This window comes from Columba livia, chromosome 23 (genome assembly GCF_036013475.1).
Source record: "Columba livia isolate bColLiv1 breed racing homer chromosome 23, bColLiv1.pat.W.v2, whole genome shotgun sequence".
NCBI classification, from domain to species: domain Eukaryota; kingdom Metazoa; phylum Chordata; class Aves; order Columbiformes; family Columbidae; genus Columba; species Columba livia.
Window position 1 is genome coordinate 838,337 of NC_088624.1, and position 18,321 is coordinate 856,657.

The window sequence follows — 18,321 nt, forward strand, 5'->3', positions numbered from 1 at the left end:
CTGAAGTTTGGAGGGCTGGGGTTTCCCGGAAATGCAGCAAAACGTTAGGAATAAATAGGTTCAATGTTAATAGTTAAAACCCGAAGGGAATTCGGAGGTGGCTTGAGACCAGCTGAGGCAGCAGGGGTGGCCCTGCGTTGGCAGAAAGGCAGAGGGACCCTGTGGCTCTGAGATCTTTACCTCAAACCCATCCAATGGGGCACAAACGGAGGCAAAATATGCGATGGAGAGGTGGGAGAAGCTTTAATAATGATGATACAGGAATAAATATTATTGTCTGGGCTCCTCCAGGCAGCGTGGTGCTACTGGAAGGAGCCAAGCGCCGGCTGGAGATGGGCCTAATCCTGAGCGCAGCGGCACGGGCAGGTGATCTGTGTGTGCAGAGTTTGTCTGTACAAAAAATGTGATTAAGGAATTTATGGCAGTGTTTACTGGGCAAGGAGACAGCGGTGGTGTGATTTATCGCCTCTGTCACTCTGCATTGCCCAAATAGCATCTGTGATGAAAAGGCTTGCTGCCACCGGGAGTAAATAAAAGAGGAATTTGACTCGATAGTAAAATGAGCTGTTGCCAAGCAGATCCGGGCCCAGTGATGGGGACGCTCGCATGTGTCACACACAGGGCTGCAAAAGCCAGTGTCCATCTGGGCTCGGGGGAGAGCGGAGCAGCATCCGAGGCATCGCCACCAGGGCGGGTGTGCGGGGAACCTGCAGCGAACGGCCCCGCTGAGAGCTCAGCACCTGCCTGCTGCCCTGGGCACAGATGCACAAACAGGTCCCCTCTTCGGGCTCGGTCTGTGTCCCTTGGCCACGGCGTCACCCCACGGGGACGGGGTCTGGAGGAGGAGAGGGCTGGGAGCTCATGACCGGGGGGCACTGGGGTGGGTGCGGAGCTGGAGCTGGAGCCCCGTCCCGTGGGAGTCCCCTGGCAGCAGAGCGCTCCCTGCTGCCATCCCCTCCCTGAGCACGCACAGGCGTATCTGTGCACGCACACGTGTGTATGTGGGCGCGTGCACACGGACTTGCACATGCATGCACATGCATACATGCATGCACACCCACATTCATACATTCACACACGCATGCACACCCACATTCATACATGCACACACGCATGTGCACACACATGTATGCATACATGCACATACAAAAGCACGTGCGCACTAGAGTGCTCATGCACTCTCAGATGTGTGCACACACATGCACACGCACACATTCACTTACACCAACATACGCACACGTGCATACACACGTACCCACCTGTGCACACACAGAAGCACACACACGTACACTAGTGTGCTCATGCACTCTCACACGTGCACTGGCTGGGGCGATGCCGGGGCTGGTGCAATGCTTGAGGTCTGCACGCTGTGGGGTGCTCGGGGTGGGCCCCGGGGTGACCGTGCCGGGGCTCAGCTCCTTTTCCCGTTGCTATAGCGACGCGAAGGGCCCGGCAGCCCCCCCGCTGCGGAGGAGATGGAGGGGGGACGGGAACGGGGGCACCGCAGCCCTCGCCCCTCACTGCACCGCCCCGCTGCCGGCTCCCGAGGCCGAGGGCAGGAGCCGGGGTGCCCCGGGGGGCACGGGGGGTGCAGAGGGGAGCAGGGGCGGCCCGGGGCTGCCCCGAGGGCTCCGGCACCCCCGGCCCAGCGCGGCCCCGCTCCCTCCCCCGCCAGCAGGGGGCGGCCTCCCCGGGGGACACCTCCCTCCCCACACTACGCCCGGTGCGCGCAGTCCTCCTCTCCCGCAGGGGGCGCTGCGCAGCGCGGGAGCCGGCTCCGGTGCCGCTCTAGCCGCTGACAACACCGGCGGGCGGCGCAAGATGGCGGAGGAGGCGTCTGTGTGCAGCTTCGTGTTCAAGAAGCGGGGCCTGGCGGCGGGCAGGGGCCGGAGGAAGCGGCCCAGCAGCGACCAGGAGCAGGGTGAGGGCTGGGGGACTCAGGGGAGGGCGCTGGGGGCCGAGATGTGGCCGTGCCCTGGCGAGGCGAGGAAGGGCCTGGTGCCCCCCCCACCCCCCCCCCCCGCGGTGTCCGTGTGGTGCGGGGGGATAACGGGGAAGTACTAGAAGTGCTGGAGCGAGTGGAGAGGAGGCGACGAGGCTGGTGAGGGGCTGGAGCACAAGTGTGATGGAGCGGCTGAGGGACCTGGGGGTTCAGCTGGAGAACAGGAGCTGAGGGGAGACCTTCTGATCTCTGAACTGCCTGAAAGGAGCTTGGAGCCAGGGGGGTCGGGCTCTGCTCCCCAGGAACAAGCTCCAGGAGCAGAGGAAACGGCCTCAAGTTGCGCCAGGGGAGGTTGAGGTTGGATGTGGGAACAATTTCTTCCCCAAAGGGCTGTGGGGCATTGGAACAGGCTGCCCAGGGCAGTGCTGGAGTCACCAGCCCTGGAGGGGTTTAAAAGATGCTTAGATGAGGGATATGGGTTAGTGCTGGAGTTGGGTTATGGTTGGACCCGCTGATCCTGAGGGTCTCTTCCAACTGAAATGATTCTGCGGCTCCTCCTCGGGGGTTTCACCGCCTCCCGCACCTTCCCCTGGGCGTCCCCGGCCTGCGGAGGAAGCAGATGCCCACAGACCCTGTGCTTGGGTCGCAGCCCTGCCCCGAGCGCACCCTCACCCCTGGGCTTTACCCCTCAGAGAGCAGCGGCGAGGAGGGCAGCACGGTGGTGCGGAAGGAGCGGCGGCGGGACACCCCCAACCCCATGATCCAGAAGGTGAGGGAGCCGCAGCAGGCGCTGGTGCAGCCGCGGTGCCTGCCAGGCTCAAGCTAGACACGGTGTTGGAGCTTCCCGTCCTTCACAGCTGCTGTCTGCTTGCCCCCCAGACCAGGGGATGCATGAAGGAGAGGTCTGCGTACGCCGTGAGCAGCAGTGACGATGAGGAGCCGTCAAAGGAGATCGGAGTCACTTACAAATCGACAAGGTCGGCGGTAAGGACAGGGCAAGGATGTGGTTCTGCGGTGTGAGGTCAGGTGAGACCCACGGATCCTGCGCTTCATAGAGAGAATTTGCCTCTGGGAATGTGGGATCAGTCATTCCCTTTTTTTATCTATAGATACACCTCCCTGTCCCTTCTCTCTTAATAGACAAGCACCTTGTGTTAGGTTTTTTCTCCTGATAACCCCCTGCATCTAAAGGAGGCCATTTAAGGTTGGACTTTCTCTCTTAGAGTTGGGAATTAAAACCCCAGGATGCCACTGGAGTTGCCCAACATGGCACAAAATTTCCAGGAAAGGGAGAGAAATCATCCGGGAAGGGCTGGGTGCAGCTTAAACTGTTCTTCCCACTGGATTTTTCTCTTATCTCTCCTCTTGGTCCAGTGAAGTTTTGCCTGTTAGTATGAGCCTGGGCAGGACACAGGTAGGATTAAAAGCAGATATCAGCACGTGTTCCTCTTCAGACCTATTTCCTTCTTGTCTGTGCCTCTGTATAGAATGGGAATCATGCCTGACTTGACCCCACTCAAACCTCGTACAGGTTTTCTCGTCGCTGATGTCACAAGTTGTTCTTGTTTTTCAGAAACCTGTTGGCCCAGAAGACATGGGAGCCACAGCAGTGTATGAGCTGGACACGGAGAAGGAGAAGGATGCCCAGGCCATCTTTGAGCGCAGCCAGAAAATCCAGGAGGTGAGTCAGCCGTGCTCTGTGCGAGCCAGCGCTCTGTGGCAGGAGCGCGAGTGCCTTGCTCAGCCCTTTCTGCACACCAAGAAGTCTCTTCCTCCCTGGAAATTTGAGAAGCCAAGAGCATAACTCACATAACTAGGGGAACTTTCTGGCTTTAGTGGTATCTTGGTGTTATGGAACGCAGGTCTGGGAGGGGAGACTGGTGTCAGAGTGGTGAAAACTAATCTGTTGTGAAGCTTTCCTGATACTTAATCACATTTTGTTTTTCCCTTTCCTAGGAGCTGAGAGGAAAGGAAGATGACAAAATTTACCGTGGTATTAACAACTACCAGAAGTATGTGAAGCCTAAGGACACATCAATGGGAAACGCCTCCTCGGGAATGGTCAGGTACGTTGGGATGAGCCTCCAAGAACTGGGACCACAGAGAAACTCAGGCGCCATCCCCAAAGGCACCTGTTTGGGCCTTGAACTTGGCTTTTGCCACCAGCTTCTTTGTGTCTTAGCGAGTCCAGCGTTTGGTTCCGACCAGGCCCCCAGGGGCTTTCTCCACTGCAGCTGCTCAGCCGGCCTGAACCTTGTCCCACCCTTTCAGAAAAGGACCCATCCGCGCTCCGGAGCACTTGCGGGCCACGGTGCGGTGGGACTACCAGCCTGACATCTGCAAGGACTACAAAGAAACTGGCTTCTGTGGCTTCGGAGGTGAGCGATTGTGTCTGCAGCTCAATGCGTGCTGCGCCAGGTCTGCAAAGGGACCCAGTCCGGTTTGTGATCCCAAGATGGGCTGTTACTGATTTACAGGTGCTTATTTGCAGAGCTGGTGTGTGATGCTGTTGCAGAGTTGTTTTATGTGACATTCTTGTCATTTGTGTCTTTCTGAGAGCTGATGGCATCAGTGGTTTTAAGAGTCCTGGGAGGGACCCCCGGGCTGTTCCCACCCTCCCACAGGTATTGTGGCTGCTGAGGCCATGTGAGGGGTGGGGTTTGCTGTTTATTATCCCACTTCCCATGTGTGTGAACGCCGGAGCTGTCGCTGTGACACGCAGAGCGTGATCCTGGCGACCTGTCAGCCCCGAGAGGGATCCTGTGCCCGCTGCAGGCACGGGCGGGCGGGGAAGCAACTGGGTTTCGCCTTCCGGCCAGAGCTCCAGCTGCCCCTCAGTGCAATGTCCTGTTAACATTCCTAGCTCTTAATTCCTCTTTCTTTGTGCTGCTCAGACAGCTGCAAATTCCTCCACGACCGTTCGGACTACAAACACGGCTGGCAGATCGAACGGGAGCTGGATGAAGGCCGGTACGGAGTCAACGGTACGACATCCCTCTGCTCTCCCTTTCCCTGAGCTAATGGTGGGTGAAGGCACCAGGTCCTGCCTCTTATCATGCCTGAAGTGACCGTGATTTAGGGACACGGGACCGCGAAGAAGCAAATGAGTCCTTCACCTTCTCTAATGGCATGTGCCACGGGTTGAAGGAATGTCAGACAGAAAGGATGCTTTTGTTCCAAAGCTGTGGAACTGCTGCAGGGGAACTTCGGGGCCAGTAACACTGATGGCACAGAGCAAATCCGCTGCTTTTAGAGAACCACTGATGCCACCAGAGAGAATATCTCCTCGAGTTCTTCATACAAGGGCAGCTCAGCTCCCACAGCAATGTGTGGGGAGATGGGACTGTCTCCTGCACCCAGATACCCAGGAGGTGGGACACTTTAATGCTCCCTCACATCGTTATTTCTCAGTCGCAGCATCCGTAGCTGTGGCCCAAGTCCCATGAGCGTTGCTCATGAACAGTTGTTGGGTGGAAGACAGTTCTCTCTTCTGTTGGAGCCAAAGAGGTGGTGGCAGCTGTTTTGGAAGAAGATCTAAAATATAGGAGCGGGCTTGGAGGATATGGCTCTTTATAGCAGCGCGTGGGCGAGGTAGAAGAGAATTTGCTGCTGTGAGATGAGCAACAAGCACAGTGGCTCATTAGGCCTAATTATATCTCAGTCCCACATGTGTTAGTGACATCAGCACCGCCCAGATGCCAGAGCTTTATTGTTTCCAGCTGGGATTCAATCCCACCTGCTTTGTTCTCTGCACATTTAATATTTCATGCTCCATGCATGGGCTGGTCTGGCCACCTCTGCTCTTGCTCCAGTCTGGTTAACTTTCTCCCCTGCAGATGATGAGAACTATGAGGTGAGCAGCGATGAGGAGGATATGCCTTTCAAATGCTTCATCTGCAGAAGTTCCTTCAAGAACCCCGTGGTCACCAAGTAAGTGGTGGTTTTGGCACGAGGAGCCACGTGGCTGCTGTTGATCAAGCCCACTAGTTGTTCACTGCCGAGGCAAATACAAACTCTGCCCGTGGGCTGCTGGGCCCCTCTGGTGGGTGGGAAAAGTGTCTGATAACCAGAGAGTCTCATAACTGCAGCTGGAGCAGCTCCTTGGATGGGATCTCAAACTTTTATTTGAGCACTTTCAAGATTTACACAGATGCTGCCTCATTACATTGTCTTTCCCTTTAACCCCAAGATTCTGTTTTCATGCCTTTGTTCCTTTGTGACGTTCAGTGTCCTCTCTGTCCCCGTACAGGTGTAGGCACTACTTCTGCGAGAGCTGTGCCCTCCAACACTATCGCAAATCCCAGCGCTGCTACGTCTGCGACAAGCAAACCAACGGCGTCTTCAACCCGGCAAAAGGTAACGGGCTCCGGGAGGAGCGAGGGCTTTTAGTAGGAACACCAAAGCGGCAAAGGCACCGGCTCCTGAGGCGTCTCCTTGGCGCTGGGCCTGGCCCTGAGCTCTTGGCTGCCAGCAGAGCTTCCGTTAGCGCCTGGAGACACTAAATCACAGCCTGGATGGCTCCGTAGGCGCAAAATGAGCATCTGTGCCTGCCCAGATGGGGAACTCGGGGAGCGCGAGATGTGCCGTGGGAGCAGAGGCAGCAGCTTGTCTGACGCTCTCGCTGGCAGCCGAGTAACAGGCGCTGGATTCTGTGACTGTCACACCCGCTGCCCTGGACTCCGCGCACAGTGACAGCTCCCAGCTGAGCCTTTGTGCGGGCAAGTGATCTTTTTCTAGGTGCCCTGGTTCTTGCGGAGATGGGCGTCACAGGACCTGGCTTTGGTGTGGGATGCTCCCTGCACCCAGAGGCTCATCCTGCCCCTTCCTGATTTTCAGAGCTCATGGCAAAATTGGAAAAACATAAAGCAGAGGAAGAGGAGGAAGAAGAGCAGCAGCACTCAGAGCACGGAGAGGATCCGCAGTAGCAGAGCACTGTTTTGTATGTAGCTGAATAAAGCTTTTTTGGGAGTAAAGAAAACAAACCTCACAGCAGTTGCCTTGGGGCCAGCAGCTACTAAAGGTGTCCTGCCTGTGCCAGACCCCTTGGTTGCTGCTTTGTGAAGGTAAGGTCAGACTCGAGGGTCGTGGCTGAGCCGGGCTCTGCTGCCACCAGGCCAGCAGCCCTGGGGAAGGAGCTGTTGGAGCTCTGCACGCTCTGTTACTTCGTCGTTTCTTTTTTTGACCGAGGTGCTGCTGTTTCACTCCTCACTTCGTACTGTCCTGCAAGTCCATAATCTTTGTGCATGGAAAGGGATGAGAAATCCTAGCTTGTCTGAAGTTCATCCTTCACCCTAAAAATGCTAACTTGGGGAAAGCAGGCCAGAGGGCTGCAGTTATTTGTGATTTATTATCACTCAGTGTCTTCCTTTCTGCCTGCTCTTAGTTCCTAGAATTCGACAGGCTTAGAACTTCAGTGGCAACACTTGTATCACCCCTGTTTGGTGGGGAAACCCAGCTCCAAACCCAACAGCTGCTCTGTGTCACTAACTCTCTACCAGCTTTCAGTTTCTACCGAGACTTTCAGAAAAGAGCAAGAGCAGTTGGTTGGAGCTTCTTGCTTGAGTTGAAGGAAATATGTTTTTGAAAAAATGAAGGCAGTTACAACTAATAGTGCTGCGAGCAACAGCTTTTTAAGTAAGGAAATGAGAGGAAACAGCAGACTTAACAAACTTCAGAAATATTTTATTTGTTTTGGCAAAAAACTAGAGTAACAAACTTTATCTGGGTTCAAGTACAGTTTATAAACACAAGAGGGACCTGTTGCCAGCACTGCTACTCCCATCAGCCACCTCCGGGGCACTGAGAACGGGAAGTCCTCCAGCACCCACGGTCCTTGGAAGGGACAAACTAAAAGCCTTAAATACCGTGGAACGGGGGAGAGTCACACAGCCAGGAGTCGAGGGGAGCCACGTGAGAAAAGCTTTTACCTGTCGTTCAGTCAGGAAAGGCAGAACAGCAATAGTAACAGAAGGCTCAACATCAATTCTATACATGATGTTCAAAAAGGAGTCGTGAGCAAGAGGATTTAGCATCAAAGTCAAGTTACTTTTCCTCTGTGCCAGGGTAACTGGAGAAAGGCAGTGCTGCAGAGGAATGCCCGATGCGAGTGTGCCGGGAATAAAAGCAGGTTGTCTTCGATCTCCCCTTGTCCATCACAAAGCAGTGACTGAGTTTCAGAACATAATCCCTATTTACCCCACCCTCAAAACATCCCCTGTGCCAGCAATGTGACGAGCTCTGAGAAAATGCCCAAAAGCTAAGAGTTGCCTGCCTCCCCTAAGGCACCCTGGAAAGAGAAAGAACCAAAGAGGGGAGGGACACGCAGCCTTCAGCTGTGATATGAGGAAGCCAGTGATTCTTAAAAAAAACATAAATAGAGACTAAACAGACTTGCTCAACCCGTTCAAGTGATCTACCAGCGCTCAGCTGCAAGAACTGGGGCTCTGGAATACTCCACAGTCCCCAGGGTCGAGCCTTTCCCAGCTCAGCTCTGTCCATTTGTTTCCAGGCTACTTCTTGAGTAAACAGACAGTTGAAGTTCCTTCCCAAGGACCTGTAAACTCTTCTATGTGTAATTCATCACCTTTTATGAACAGGACCGATAAATTAAAATGTCCAGAAAGCTCCTCCAGAACCAGGTATAGTCCCAGTTTTTTCTAGAATTCCCAGTCATCCACATCCAACTGCTCCAGGTTTGACACCAGCCCAAAAATCCCACTGGGATCCTGGGGCCGCGTTCCTTCAAAGCTGGTGATGGGGGTGACGGGGCGCAGGAGTTCAGGGAGCGCTTCGGACGCACGGCGCTTGATCTGCACAGAAAGGAGAGAACTCGGCTGCTGAAACGCTTCCCCGCAGCTGCCAGTCACAGATGTGCAGAACAACGTGTGGTTATAGGCAGAAATCAAGAACACAGGATTATCTGGGGATGTGCAGGGCTTTTGTGCAGCATCTTGTAACAACAAAGCGCTTTGGTGCCACAAAGCACCACCCGAAGCCTCAAATCAAGCCAGACAAATGGTTTCAGGGGCAGTAGAGCCTCTGTCTTGTACCATGCCAGGGCTGGAGCTGCCACGCAGCTATAAGCGACACACAGGTCACTAAGGACCAGTACTCAGCAGCAGATTTACCAAGCTGAACTAAAATTAGTGGCCAAACTAACTCAATCCTTTCAGATCACAGAAAATTCAGCAAGTCAACATTTCCACCCTCTGATTCAGTGACACAGCAAGACAGCAAAACTACAGAAAAGCCCCTGTTCTTTATCTGCAGATTAAATGAGTTCCTTACCTGCTTGAAGAAGGGATGATTAAGCAGAGTGCCTGCACTTGGCCTGTAGAAGGGAGTTAGAACAAAGTAAGCACGCAAGAAAATGCATCCGTGTTTAAAGTCAGTGCTAGTGGAAGTTCAACCTTATTCTGTGCAAGTTACCTACTTACACAGCCCAGCATTCGGTCAAGAGTTTCAGAACAGTGGGGTGTGCTAGAGAGGTCTGTCGTGGCTACAGACGACCTTACACTCGCTACAGAGCAGCTTGTGATCGCGTCCTATCGTTACTCTCTGCTGACACTCACTGCGACGGGAACCGGGTGAACGGTCTCACAGGGACCAAAAAGTCAAGTTGGTAAGTTTATTTTCCCAACACGTAGCAACTCTGCCCCACTTGCAAAGTAATTATTAAAGTGCTCTTATGGAAAGTGCTCAAAGTGTTAACAACTGCTCTTATTTTAAATACTTTTGGAAAGAAAATGCTGGCTTTCTCGGTTCAGTGTGCCCTGGAATAGCGCAGGCGTGTGAAAAGCAGGTACCACGTGGCTTTACCTGAAGTCGGGGTTCCGCTGGAGGCACTGCTCTACAAAGTTATGGAAGTAGGTGGAGAAGGTGCGAAGATAAGGGTGCAGGGTCGGCTCGCCGTTGGCTGCTCTCACGTTGCTAACAGCCATGCTCTCGCCTACCCCGTAATTAGCACTTGAACGGGAGGTTTTCATAGTCAGCTCGTCGGCGGGAATCGTGGTGGTGTCTAACAGGCAGGGAACGGTTCCATTCAGCTTTTCCAAGAGCATCTGGAAGAGAAGGGGCATCAACATCACACACAGAAAGATTAGACAGTTATCTCGGTGGATTTCTAATGTCCTCAGAATTTGGACGTGATCATTCTGACACTAAAGGTTTGGTACAGAAGTGCTGCAATTCTATGGAAGAAGCAGCAGGAAGAAGGGAATTCAGGCAGGCACAGCACCCCTCTGTCTTTGCAACCCAGTGCAGCCAGGCGGGACTATGTGCCAGGCTCAGGGTGAGCAAGGAAGAGCTTTGCAGCCTTACCTGAGTAGAAGGCATGTCTTTAAATGGTACGTGGCCGTTTGCCAGCTCGCAGGCCGTTATCCCTACGCTGTAAATGTCAGATTTTGCATCGTAACCCTGGAGATTCTAGAAGGAAAAGAAAAATTAAGCCTTGTGGAGTCACGTGTTACGGAAGACGGGCAATGCCCATAATTTGATATGCAGAAGAGCAAACCCAAATTCTGCCCCTGTGCCTGCCCCAAATCTCCTTCCCTCCAGCCTCTCCCCTTCCCTGCATTCGCACACCTCCCTCTGGAGGGAAAGACGATGTTGTCACATAGGCTTCTCAGCAACTGTCCCTTTTGACAGAAATACAGGTTTCCCCTTTCCAGGGGTCACTGGTTTTAAGATAAAAAGGATAGAAAAAAAAGATAGAGCTCATCCCAAGAAAAAGTAATCCCGTGGCTTTTGTTGTGTCCCCCACACATGCCATAAGAACTCAGAAAATTATGCAGAGAAACCATTTATCACTACAAACTCACAGTTATTTTTCTTTTAAACATACCTGCTGCAAGACTTCAGGACTGAGCCAAGGCAGGACTTTGATGCTGTATTTGGGGAAGTCGTGAACAACTTTGAGTCGCTGCCCGTGGTTGATCATACTTAGGTTGCTTCGCAGGCCAGAGAGGTAGACCTTCCCATCCACAGAGATCAGGATATGGCTGGCTTTCACACTCCTGAAAGAGGAACAAGTGAAATAGCAGCAGCATCCCCAGAAGACTGATAGTGCAGAAGGGCATTGCGAAGGATTTGAGGCAGGCTGGATTTCTTTTACACTACAGATAATAAAAGTAGGGATCACTAATAACCTTGAACTTTCAGCATCTGAAATTTACTCTCACAGGAGAAGGTTTATCAGAGAAGAGAAAAAAACTGCTAAGGGGTGAAGACTGATTTAGAAAGAGATAAAGAGCAGCTGTAGTGAGCACCCATGGAAAGGGTAACGCCTGCCCTACTGGACAGATGATCAATATTCCATCAGTCTCCTACCAAGAGGTCGTGATTCCTAAGGACCACCCTGAATGCTGCGCAAAACCACTTCTACAAACATTAAAGATTCTGTTCACCCACTTTGCAGGTTCTCAAATAATGTTTTTCTGGCAAGGATAAACGCAGGACTAAATTCTGGACCCAGAACCTTCAACAGTAACAGGGCAACACCCCGTGCCACTGTCAGTCTCAATTTGGAGACTATCAGGAGTATCTGAACAAAGCCTTAATGAGTCGGATGGTGCATACGAGCTGCAGTTGTGATTTTAGATACACAGTGGGCTTTGGGATAAGTTTGTTCCACAGTGACGCTGTCACACGCTTTAGTAAGATCAATGGTATGATTTTCTGTGAGTAAACTGACCTGATGAGCAATATTTCTGAGAACTTCCAACAGAAGGAAATGGATTGTCTTTTATTTTCAAAATACCTGTGTACGTAGCCCATATGGTGGATGTAGTCAAGTGCTTTCAACACGCCTTGGAGGATATATGCAATCGCCAATTCACTCATCCCATCCATAAAATGGGTACAGATCAAATCTTTTGCAGAACCTAAAAAGAAACAGAACACCTCTGAGTCTGTCAGAAAAAAACCACCAAAGATGCTTAATGTCTGAAACTTCATTTCACAGAGTATGACGGTCAGACAACGGTGTTCCCTCTCCACCTACCATAGGCCATGAAAGACGTCACCACCCATAGCTCATTGTCAGCTATGAACGTTGCTTTGTATGGCACGATGTTAGGGTGGTTGAAGAGCTTGGAAACATGAAGTTCCCCCTAAAATAATAATAATTTTTAAAAAAATAAGATATTTTGATTCAATGTGGTAAATGCAGAAGTATGAATATAGTATTGACAAGCACTGCTCTTGCTGCCTGTCCTCTCCTAAGCTTGTATTAGGGTATTAGGGGATTCGTGTTACCTGCAGGAACGTCACCATTTCATTCGTGCAGGCCTCCAGGTTCACTCTTCTGACTGTCACGTACTCCCCTGTGGGTTTATACCTGGCCAGGTTCACAACCATCAAGTCTTCAAAGCCTCTGCCTAAAAGGAAAGACATTAAAGCTTCAGCAATATTTCTGGAACCACACACTTCTGGAGAACTCCAGTCCTTGACCCTTAAATAACCTTTACATTCATTTACTCAAACTATTTTTGGCCTTGTGGAAAGGAGTAATCGTTCCATCAGACACCACCTTCCTTGGCACATATCCCATCGAGAGAAACCCTCCGAGCCAGAAGCATTCTCCTGCCTTTCCAGTTCAGAAAGGAGGTAGAAATAAAATCATGTCTCTTTTTATCCAAGTGATTTTAAAATCAAAGAGGACAGGCATCTAATGTCAAAAATAAGCAATCAATCAAGAAAAAGCCAAGAAATCTGCAGAGGTTACGTTCTTTGCAAAGCAGACTTTAGATCCCCCAGCCCACTAGTAGTTTTACCTATAATAGTGAGCAACTCATAACAGCTGCTGTCTGGTAGGAAGTTGCTCATGGTGTCCCTTTTAGGGGAAGAAGCTATCGACTCGGAGCTCGCCTCATTTGTCTGGGGGAAAAAAACCAAAAGTCAGGTCAAAAGAAATATCACATGCTAGAAAAATCGCCTCCTCCTTATATTACCATCATACACCGCAAAATAATAAGACAGTACTGAATAGAGAAGAGAGAATGTAATTGCTGTTAACGTAATTTAAAATAGTCATTTGTCAATTGAAATTCAGGAGATGCCTCATTTCAGAAGATCCAGACATCTGTGTTTCAAAACATGGAACTGTAACAGGTAGGTTCTTAATTGCTGTAAGCTAGAACGTCTTTAGGAATATTTGGATAAAGCCAATTACTATTCACCTTCCACTGATCACAAATTTTTGTGCCCACATCCTGTTGCCACAGGGAAGTTTTGTCTAGAGCCCTTTTCTCTGCGCCGTGGCGCTCAGTGTTCCTGAGGCTTCTGCTTTTCTGCCGCTCATCTCTGCTAAGACCAGGGTGGCTGAAGCTGCTTCGCTGAACGGTACAAGCGATGAACCAACTTAGCCAGGATATGAATATCAGACACACATGAAAAGAGAAGCTCACATGAAAGCAAAAACTTAACTGCAAAGCATTAGTGCTTACAGAAAAAAAAAGAAATAAAAATAAAAGGCCGCAGAGCACGCGGGGAAGCAGCGCTCCCAAGCCTGACAGCTTTCCTTCACCGTATCTGACATCCAGCCATCTGCATTATTTACATACACAGAAACCCTTCCAAGCAGGATTTTACAGAAGACAAACTTCAACGTTCCAACTCCCCAAATTTCCAAAGTCACAACAAGAGCATCCTAATGGGGAACCAAACTTAACTAAATGTGGTCTTAGACACCAGATATCTCATATTTCCAGCACATTAACTCCTCCTGACATTTGCAGCTCCAGCTCATTTCTTCCACCTCAGTCTTCATCAACTGCAAGTGCCCTTTATCAGACCTTTTCTCATGCTACATGAAGCAGAAAAGGCTCGTGATTTCCTAGAGTGATGGCAAATACTCCCTTTTCCAGCACTGAAAGATGGAAATGCCACAGTGACAGCTGAAAAACAAGGAACGTGCTGTTCTACGCCCAGTCCAGGGTAAATGTAGTGCAATGAGCCAGACATTAATTTGCCATTAGGCCCCTAAATATACTTTGGGAGTTGTCGGTTCCACCTTTCGATGGACTTTGACCAGCACACATTTTACCTCTCTCTGCCTTCTTTGAAAAAGATATCTTTTTCAGTTAAGGGAAAAAGCAAAACTTACAATTTGTGACTAGCACTGTGGTACAATTTCAACTCAACTCCAGTGCAGCGGCTCAGTCCTGATTCGGGATAACTAAGCCCTGAGATCTCAGAAGTCCCCAATCCTTTTTTGTTTCTAGTCCTAACCCAGCGCTGTTGCTTGGCTGAGAACAGGCAGCACCTTTCCTTTCAAATTTCAAACTTCTGGTAAAGACGCCTGTCAATTCTGACTTTGATTGTATCATTCATGACTTTTTCCAGCAATTTCACAGTCCTGTCAACAGCAAGATTGCCAGGAGAGAGACACAGGCAGATGGAAACCTCTGAAGCAGAAAGGCACCACCAAGGAAATGAAAGCAGCGTTATGGAGCAATGACAGCTGGTGAAACACTCAGCAATATGTAAGTGGTTTGCTTTATTCAAGTCCACTCCAGATATAGCATAAGCCAAAAAACAGATGCAAAAAAAAAATCTTATTAATAGTGTAGGCTGTTTCAACAGTAATGGAAATATAGAGTAAATTCCCTTTTTAAAAGTCTTGCAGCACATCACAGGTTGTCACTCACCTCTCTTCATGTTAGCAGTGACCAGTAACTGAGAGTTAATGCAAAAGGAGCTCTACCAGAGGTTTATCAACATTGTACAAGAGTTTAAAACAAAAAGTTAAACAGAAATGTCATTTATGAAATACTGAACAACAGCTCCTCAGCGGTTTCACACAGGACAACTTTTGGTGTATGGTCAGAGGAAGTGCAAAATGAGTTTGCTTTCCGGCTTGTTGGTCTGATTTTGAGATAGGAAATTAAACTTTGAAAGGCAGCTAGTGTCATAAATGCCGTAAGAAGATCAGTTGTGTGATGATAGCAAGGATCTGCGTTTGCCAAACTGCGTTCATCTGAGTTAGAAGAGGGAATATCGCTTCTGTTCTGCTGCCGGCCTCTCCACCTCCTCATTCCCTCACTCACTTTCAGCAGAAGCAACCAAAGTTTTCCTCCCATCCCTCTCCCCAAATGATTGACCTTTTTCTGCAGCCCTGCTGCAAGAAGTAAGCTTTTATTTAGATGTGAAAATCAAAAGGAAAGTCAGCAGTACCACTGCACAGGGGACCAAACCCCAAGTGAATACTTTAACAAAAACCAAACAGATGCTGATCTCAATTTGCTTCCTGTCCAGCATATGCAGAACGCTCAGAAATGTTTTAAAAAGGCGTGAATTTACTTGCCTTTATACAAAACATAACATATATATCTCATATTTTCAGCTTTGTTTGTGCCAGTGAATTACAGACGCTGGCACAAAAATCAATTATAAGCAGCTTGAACTGACAAATCACATTTAATTTGTGTTTGCAATTAGCTTCAACTAGAGCAACACCTGCACACAGAAATGTTTCAATATGGTGAGGGCAGGTGGGAAATCATTTGACAAATAGATTCTATCACAAGTTGTGTTATTCTATGAGCATTGTTCATTACGACCCAGTGTGTTTGTTCTAACAGTGCTATAACAGATTAGCATCTCTGCAGAATCAGATCTAAGTGATCTCAAAAAAAGGAGACCCTTGATGCGTTGGGGGAAGGAGGACGACGACACAAATACAAATCCCAGAGATGAAGGTGGACGTTTTGACTTGTCACATATTGTTTGAAAACCACACACCAAAATCTCCAGGGTGAAACCTGTTTCCACACTTGTAGAGCTAAATATAGAGATGAAATATATAACTAAGAGAAAAAGAAAAATCAGACTTCCACACGGAATAATAATCTCCATGCAATGAACCACAGCACCACAGCCTGCAAAAGCCACTTACTTTTCTCCGAGTGTCACCCGGAGGCTGCTCTGGAGTAAAGAAATTAATTGTTCACCATGTTGTGTTCAACAGAGACCCATTAAAAATAGAGTTGGAAAACTGAGTAAATAATCCTGCATGATATTTTTTAATACCAAATATATACAATTTTTTTTTAGATGTTTAGTTTACACATAAGGTGGCAGCACTAAAAACAAATTGTAGTACAAGTATGGGAATTAAAGAGATTCAAATAGTGCTACTGTTCATATATGTAACGTGCCCATTTTTTTCTTGTACCTCTATACACATTTAAAAATGACACATCTACTTCACTTAAATACAGAAACAATTATCTAAAGTTTATTTAAAGTAGTGAAAATTCCTCCAGTCCACCTGGAAGCTCCAGACCTGGACATCTTTCCTACGCTCTGGTCACCCTCTATGTCCCTGATCAGGAATTCTGCATCCTAGTGGGCAATTTTGCTTGTTACGCTAACATCGAATATACAGAAATACAGAGTGCAGGGTCTGGAAATATAATAGTACTGCCATCAACATGACATTGATTTCTAAATATCTTGCTAGATCTTGGACACTTTCACATTAACTTTACACAGTCAGCCAGCTTGAATGACCAGATCTGGTGCTGCAACCACATTTATTCATTTCTCTGACTGTTGAGATACATATTTACAATCAAATTAATAGACCTTGCAGCTAATATAAAACATTTCTGACAACATCATCTAGGGAGAGGAAAAACTTACCTCCAAACAGTTCGAACTCTCTTAAGCCCTCAACAATGAACTTTTCGGACACCCACCGCTGAAAGACAAAATAAAAATCCCTCCCATAATTAGTTTTTTCATCTAGAGATCATGTTTTTTCCCCCTTTCCCCATGCAAAATCAGCACATAAATATTTTTAAAGCTGTTGTTCTCATACAGAATTCATGCTTAAAATTCAAAGCAAGCATTAGGTTGTGCAGAGAATTTTTCTACCATTCTACTCAAGAAAAAAAACCCTATATATGCAGACATATAATAGAATATGCAATTTTAGGCTTGTAGAGAATTGATCATGAAGTTAGCATTAAACAACCACAAACACTCCGTTATAATTTGTCTACTTGGTAAAATAACTGAAAAAGCAGTTGATGTTTAGTGCAAGGGAAGGCAGTCCTAGAAAGCACCAAGGAGCCTTTAGGTGACAACAACTCAAAAATCACATGTAACTATATAACTTTATGGCATTAAGAGTGTTTTCTCACATGAAAACTTCCTCCCTTTAAGATGCAGCATTAAACAAAGCTGTTGTGTTTGGCTTTCCAAACTAAGTTTAAGAAAATAAAATAAACTGTTGATGTGACACAGATGAGTCGATAATTCTTAAAGGGACAAAAAAATGTACATTATTGCACCTTTTCTTAATTGCAACACCCATTACAAACCTCTTGCACCACACACCAATGAGACATTGGTGTGCAAGCAATAAATACCTCAGCCCAGCTGTTTTGGGTTTGTTTTAATTAGCTCCTAGTTTGCACATCGATGCCCTTCCCTATAATGAATGCGTTTTAATGTGATTTCAGGTGCTTTCCAGGAGCCGGCCCTGCACAAGCGCAAGGCAGGTTCTACCGGCGGCTGAGGGAAGCTGGAAGGTGTTCAACACTCACCCTAATCCGCTCGGGTTTACTTACAAGAAAAGACATGGAATCCGCGTTTGTTTTTACCTCACGCAGCTCGGGAGGAAAAAACGGGCAACCTGCAGGTAAAGAGCCGGTCACCCCGAGCCCCGCAGCGCTCACCGCTCCGGCCCGCCAGGCAGCCCGGGCCGGGGGGGCCCCACGGGAGCGCGGTGGGCGGGAAATACCGACCCGGGCCCTCGGGGCCCCTCAGGGCAGCGACCTCCCACCCACCCCCCCGGGCCCCTCACCCGCCGCTCGGGCTGCGGCCGCCGCTTACCGCCGGCTGCGGACACTGCGTGTGACGTCAGCGCGCTGCCACGTGACGCGGGCGCTCGGCGGTCGCGCTGTGACGCCGGCCGTGAGGCGGGAAGCGGCCGGCGCCATCTTGGGGCGCTGAGGAAGCGGCCGAGGCTGCGATCCCGCGGGCCGTCCTGCCGCTCATCGGGGACGGAAACGGGGCCTGCCAGCCCACGGTGCTGCTGTAGGGCCTGAACGGCCGCGTCCTTGAACGCAGGGGGGTAAATCGTCCATCTCCACCCACCCCAGCCTGCACAAGTGGAGAGACACCTTCCTCCAGTTAGAGGCCTTCCCTCAGCAACCACCACCCTCACAGGCAGCAGCACCTGTGTGACAACAATGACAGAACGGTTTGTGTTGGAACCTTAAAAATCACCTAGTTCCAAACCCTGCAATGGGCAGGGACATCTCTCAAAGCCAAATCCAGCCTGGCCTTGGAACAGTTCCAGGGGTGGGGCATGCACAGCTGCTCTGGGCAGCCTAGCGCAGGGTCTCACTGCCCTCCTGGGGAACAATCGC

At 49.5% G+C, this 18,321-nt stretch overlaps 2 protein-coding genes across 18 annotated transcripts; one reads left to right on the forward strand and one right to left on the reverse strand.

Moving 5' to 3' along the window:
- Nucleotides 1–13: 13 nt before the first annotated feature.
- On the forward strand, nt 14–9,639 carry LOC102094012 (E3 ubiquitin-protein ligase RNF113A). Of its 4 annotated transcripts, none has more exons than XM_065039286.1 (10): nt 1,737–1,921; nt 2,635–2,711; nt 2,822–2,926; nt 3,516–3,623; nt 3,899–4,008; nt 4,214–4,320; nt 4,837–4,926; nt 5,779–5,872; nt 6,192–6,298; nt 6,779–9,639. In XM_065039286.1, exons 1-10 carry the CDS (start codon nt 1,822–1,824, stop codon nt 6,865–6,867), a joined length of 987 nt encoding a protein of 328 aa, XP_064895358.1. In that variant the 5' UTR covers nt 1,737–1,821; the 3' UTR covers nt 6,868–9,639. The 4 variants fall into 4 exon arrangements, 3 of the variants coding, with proteins under 3 accessions (XP_064895360.1, XP_064895358.1, XP_064895361.1); XM_065039289.1 differs by having other exon boundaries at nt 1,807–1,921; nt 2,800–2,926; XR_010467689.1 differs by lacking the exons at nt 4,214–4,320; nt 4,837–4,926; nt 5,779–5,872; nt 6,192–6,298; nt 6,779–9,639 and having other exon boundaries at nt 14–1,921; nt 2,800–2,919; nt 3,899–3,965.
- On the reverse strand, nt 7,604–17,839 carry STRADA (STE20 related adaptor alpha). Of its 14 annotated transcripts, none has more exons than XM_065039364.1 (13): nt 17,783–17,835; nt 17,494–17,582; nt 16,586–16,643; nt 15,837–15,865; nt 12,715–12,817; nt 12,197–12,318; nt 11,943–12,051; nt 11,700–11,823; nt 10,785–10,956; nt 10,262–10,366; nt 9,761–10,002; nt 9,230–9,272; nt 7,604–8,751 (listed from the first exon to the last, which is right to left on the reverse strand). In XM_065039364.1, the coding sequence occupies exons 2-13, from the start codon at nt 17,527–17,529 to the stop codon at nt 8,599–8,601; spliced, it is 1,296 nt and encodes a 431-aa protein (XP_064895436.1). In that variant the 5' UTR covers nt 17,530–17,582; nt 17,783–17,835; the 3' UTR covers nt 7,604–8,598. The 14 variants fall into 14 exon arrangements, with proteins under 14 accessions (XP_064895436.1, XP_064895438.1, XP_064895435.1 ...); XM_065039366.1 differs by having other exon boundaries at nt 17,518–17,582; nt 17,783–17,830; XM_065039363.1 differs by having other exon boundaries at nt 17,754–17,803.
- Nucleotides 17,840–18,321: the final 482 nt, after the last annotated feature.

What these genes read in the sequence shown, in the direction of transcription:
- STRADA (XM_065039364.1), bottom strand. Translation starts at nt 17,529, where the DNA reads ATGTCTTTTCTTGTAAGTAAACCCGAGCGGATTAGG. An exon ending in GACGTCTTTCATGGCCTATG is followed by an intron (nt 11,824 to 11,942) that starts GTAGGTGGAGAG and finishes GTTTCTTTTTAG; the next exon opens with GTTCTGCAAAAGATTTGATC. An exon ending in CAGCGGAACCCCGACTTCAG is followed by an intron (nt 9,273 to 9,760) that starts GTAAAGCCACGT and finishes TCCCTTCTACAG; the next exon opens with GCCAAGTGCAGGCACTCTGC.
- LOC102094012 (XM_065039288.1), top strand. Translation starts at nt 1,000, where the DNA reads ATGTGGGCGCGTGCACACGGACTTGCACATGCATGCACATGCATACAT. An exon ending in CAGCAGCGACCAGGAGCAGG is followed by an intron (nt 1,922 to 2,634) that starts GTGAGGGCTGGG and finishes TTTACCCCTCAG; the next exon opens with AGAGCAGCGGCGAGGAGGGC. An exon ending in CCAACCCCATGATCCAGAAG is followed by an intron (nt 2,712 to 2,821) that starts GTGAGGGAGCCG and finishes CTTGCCCCCCAG; the next exon opens with ACCAGGGGATGCATGAAGGA.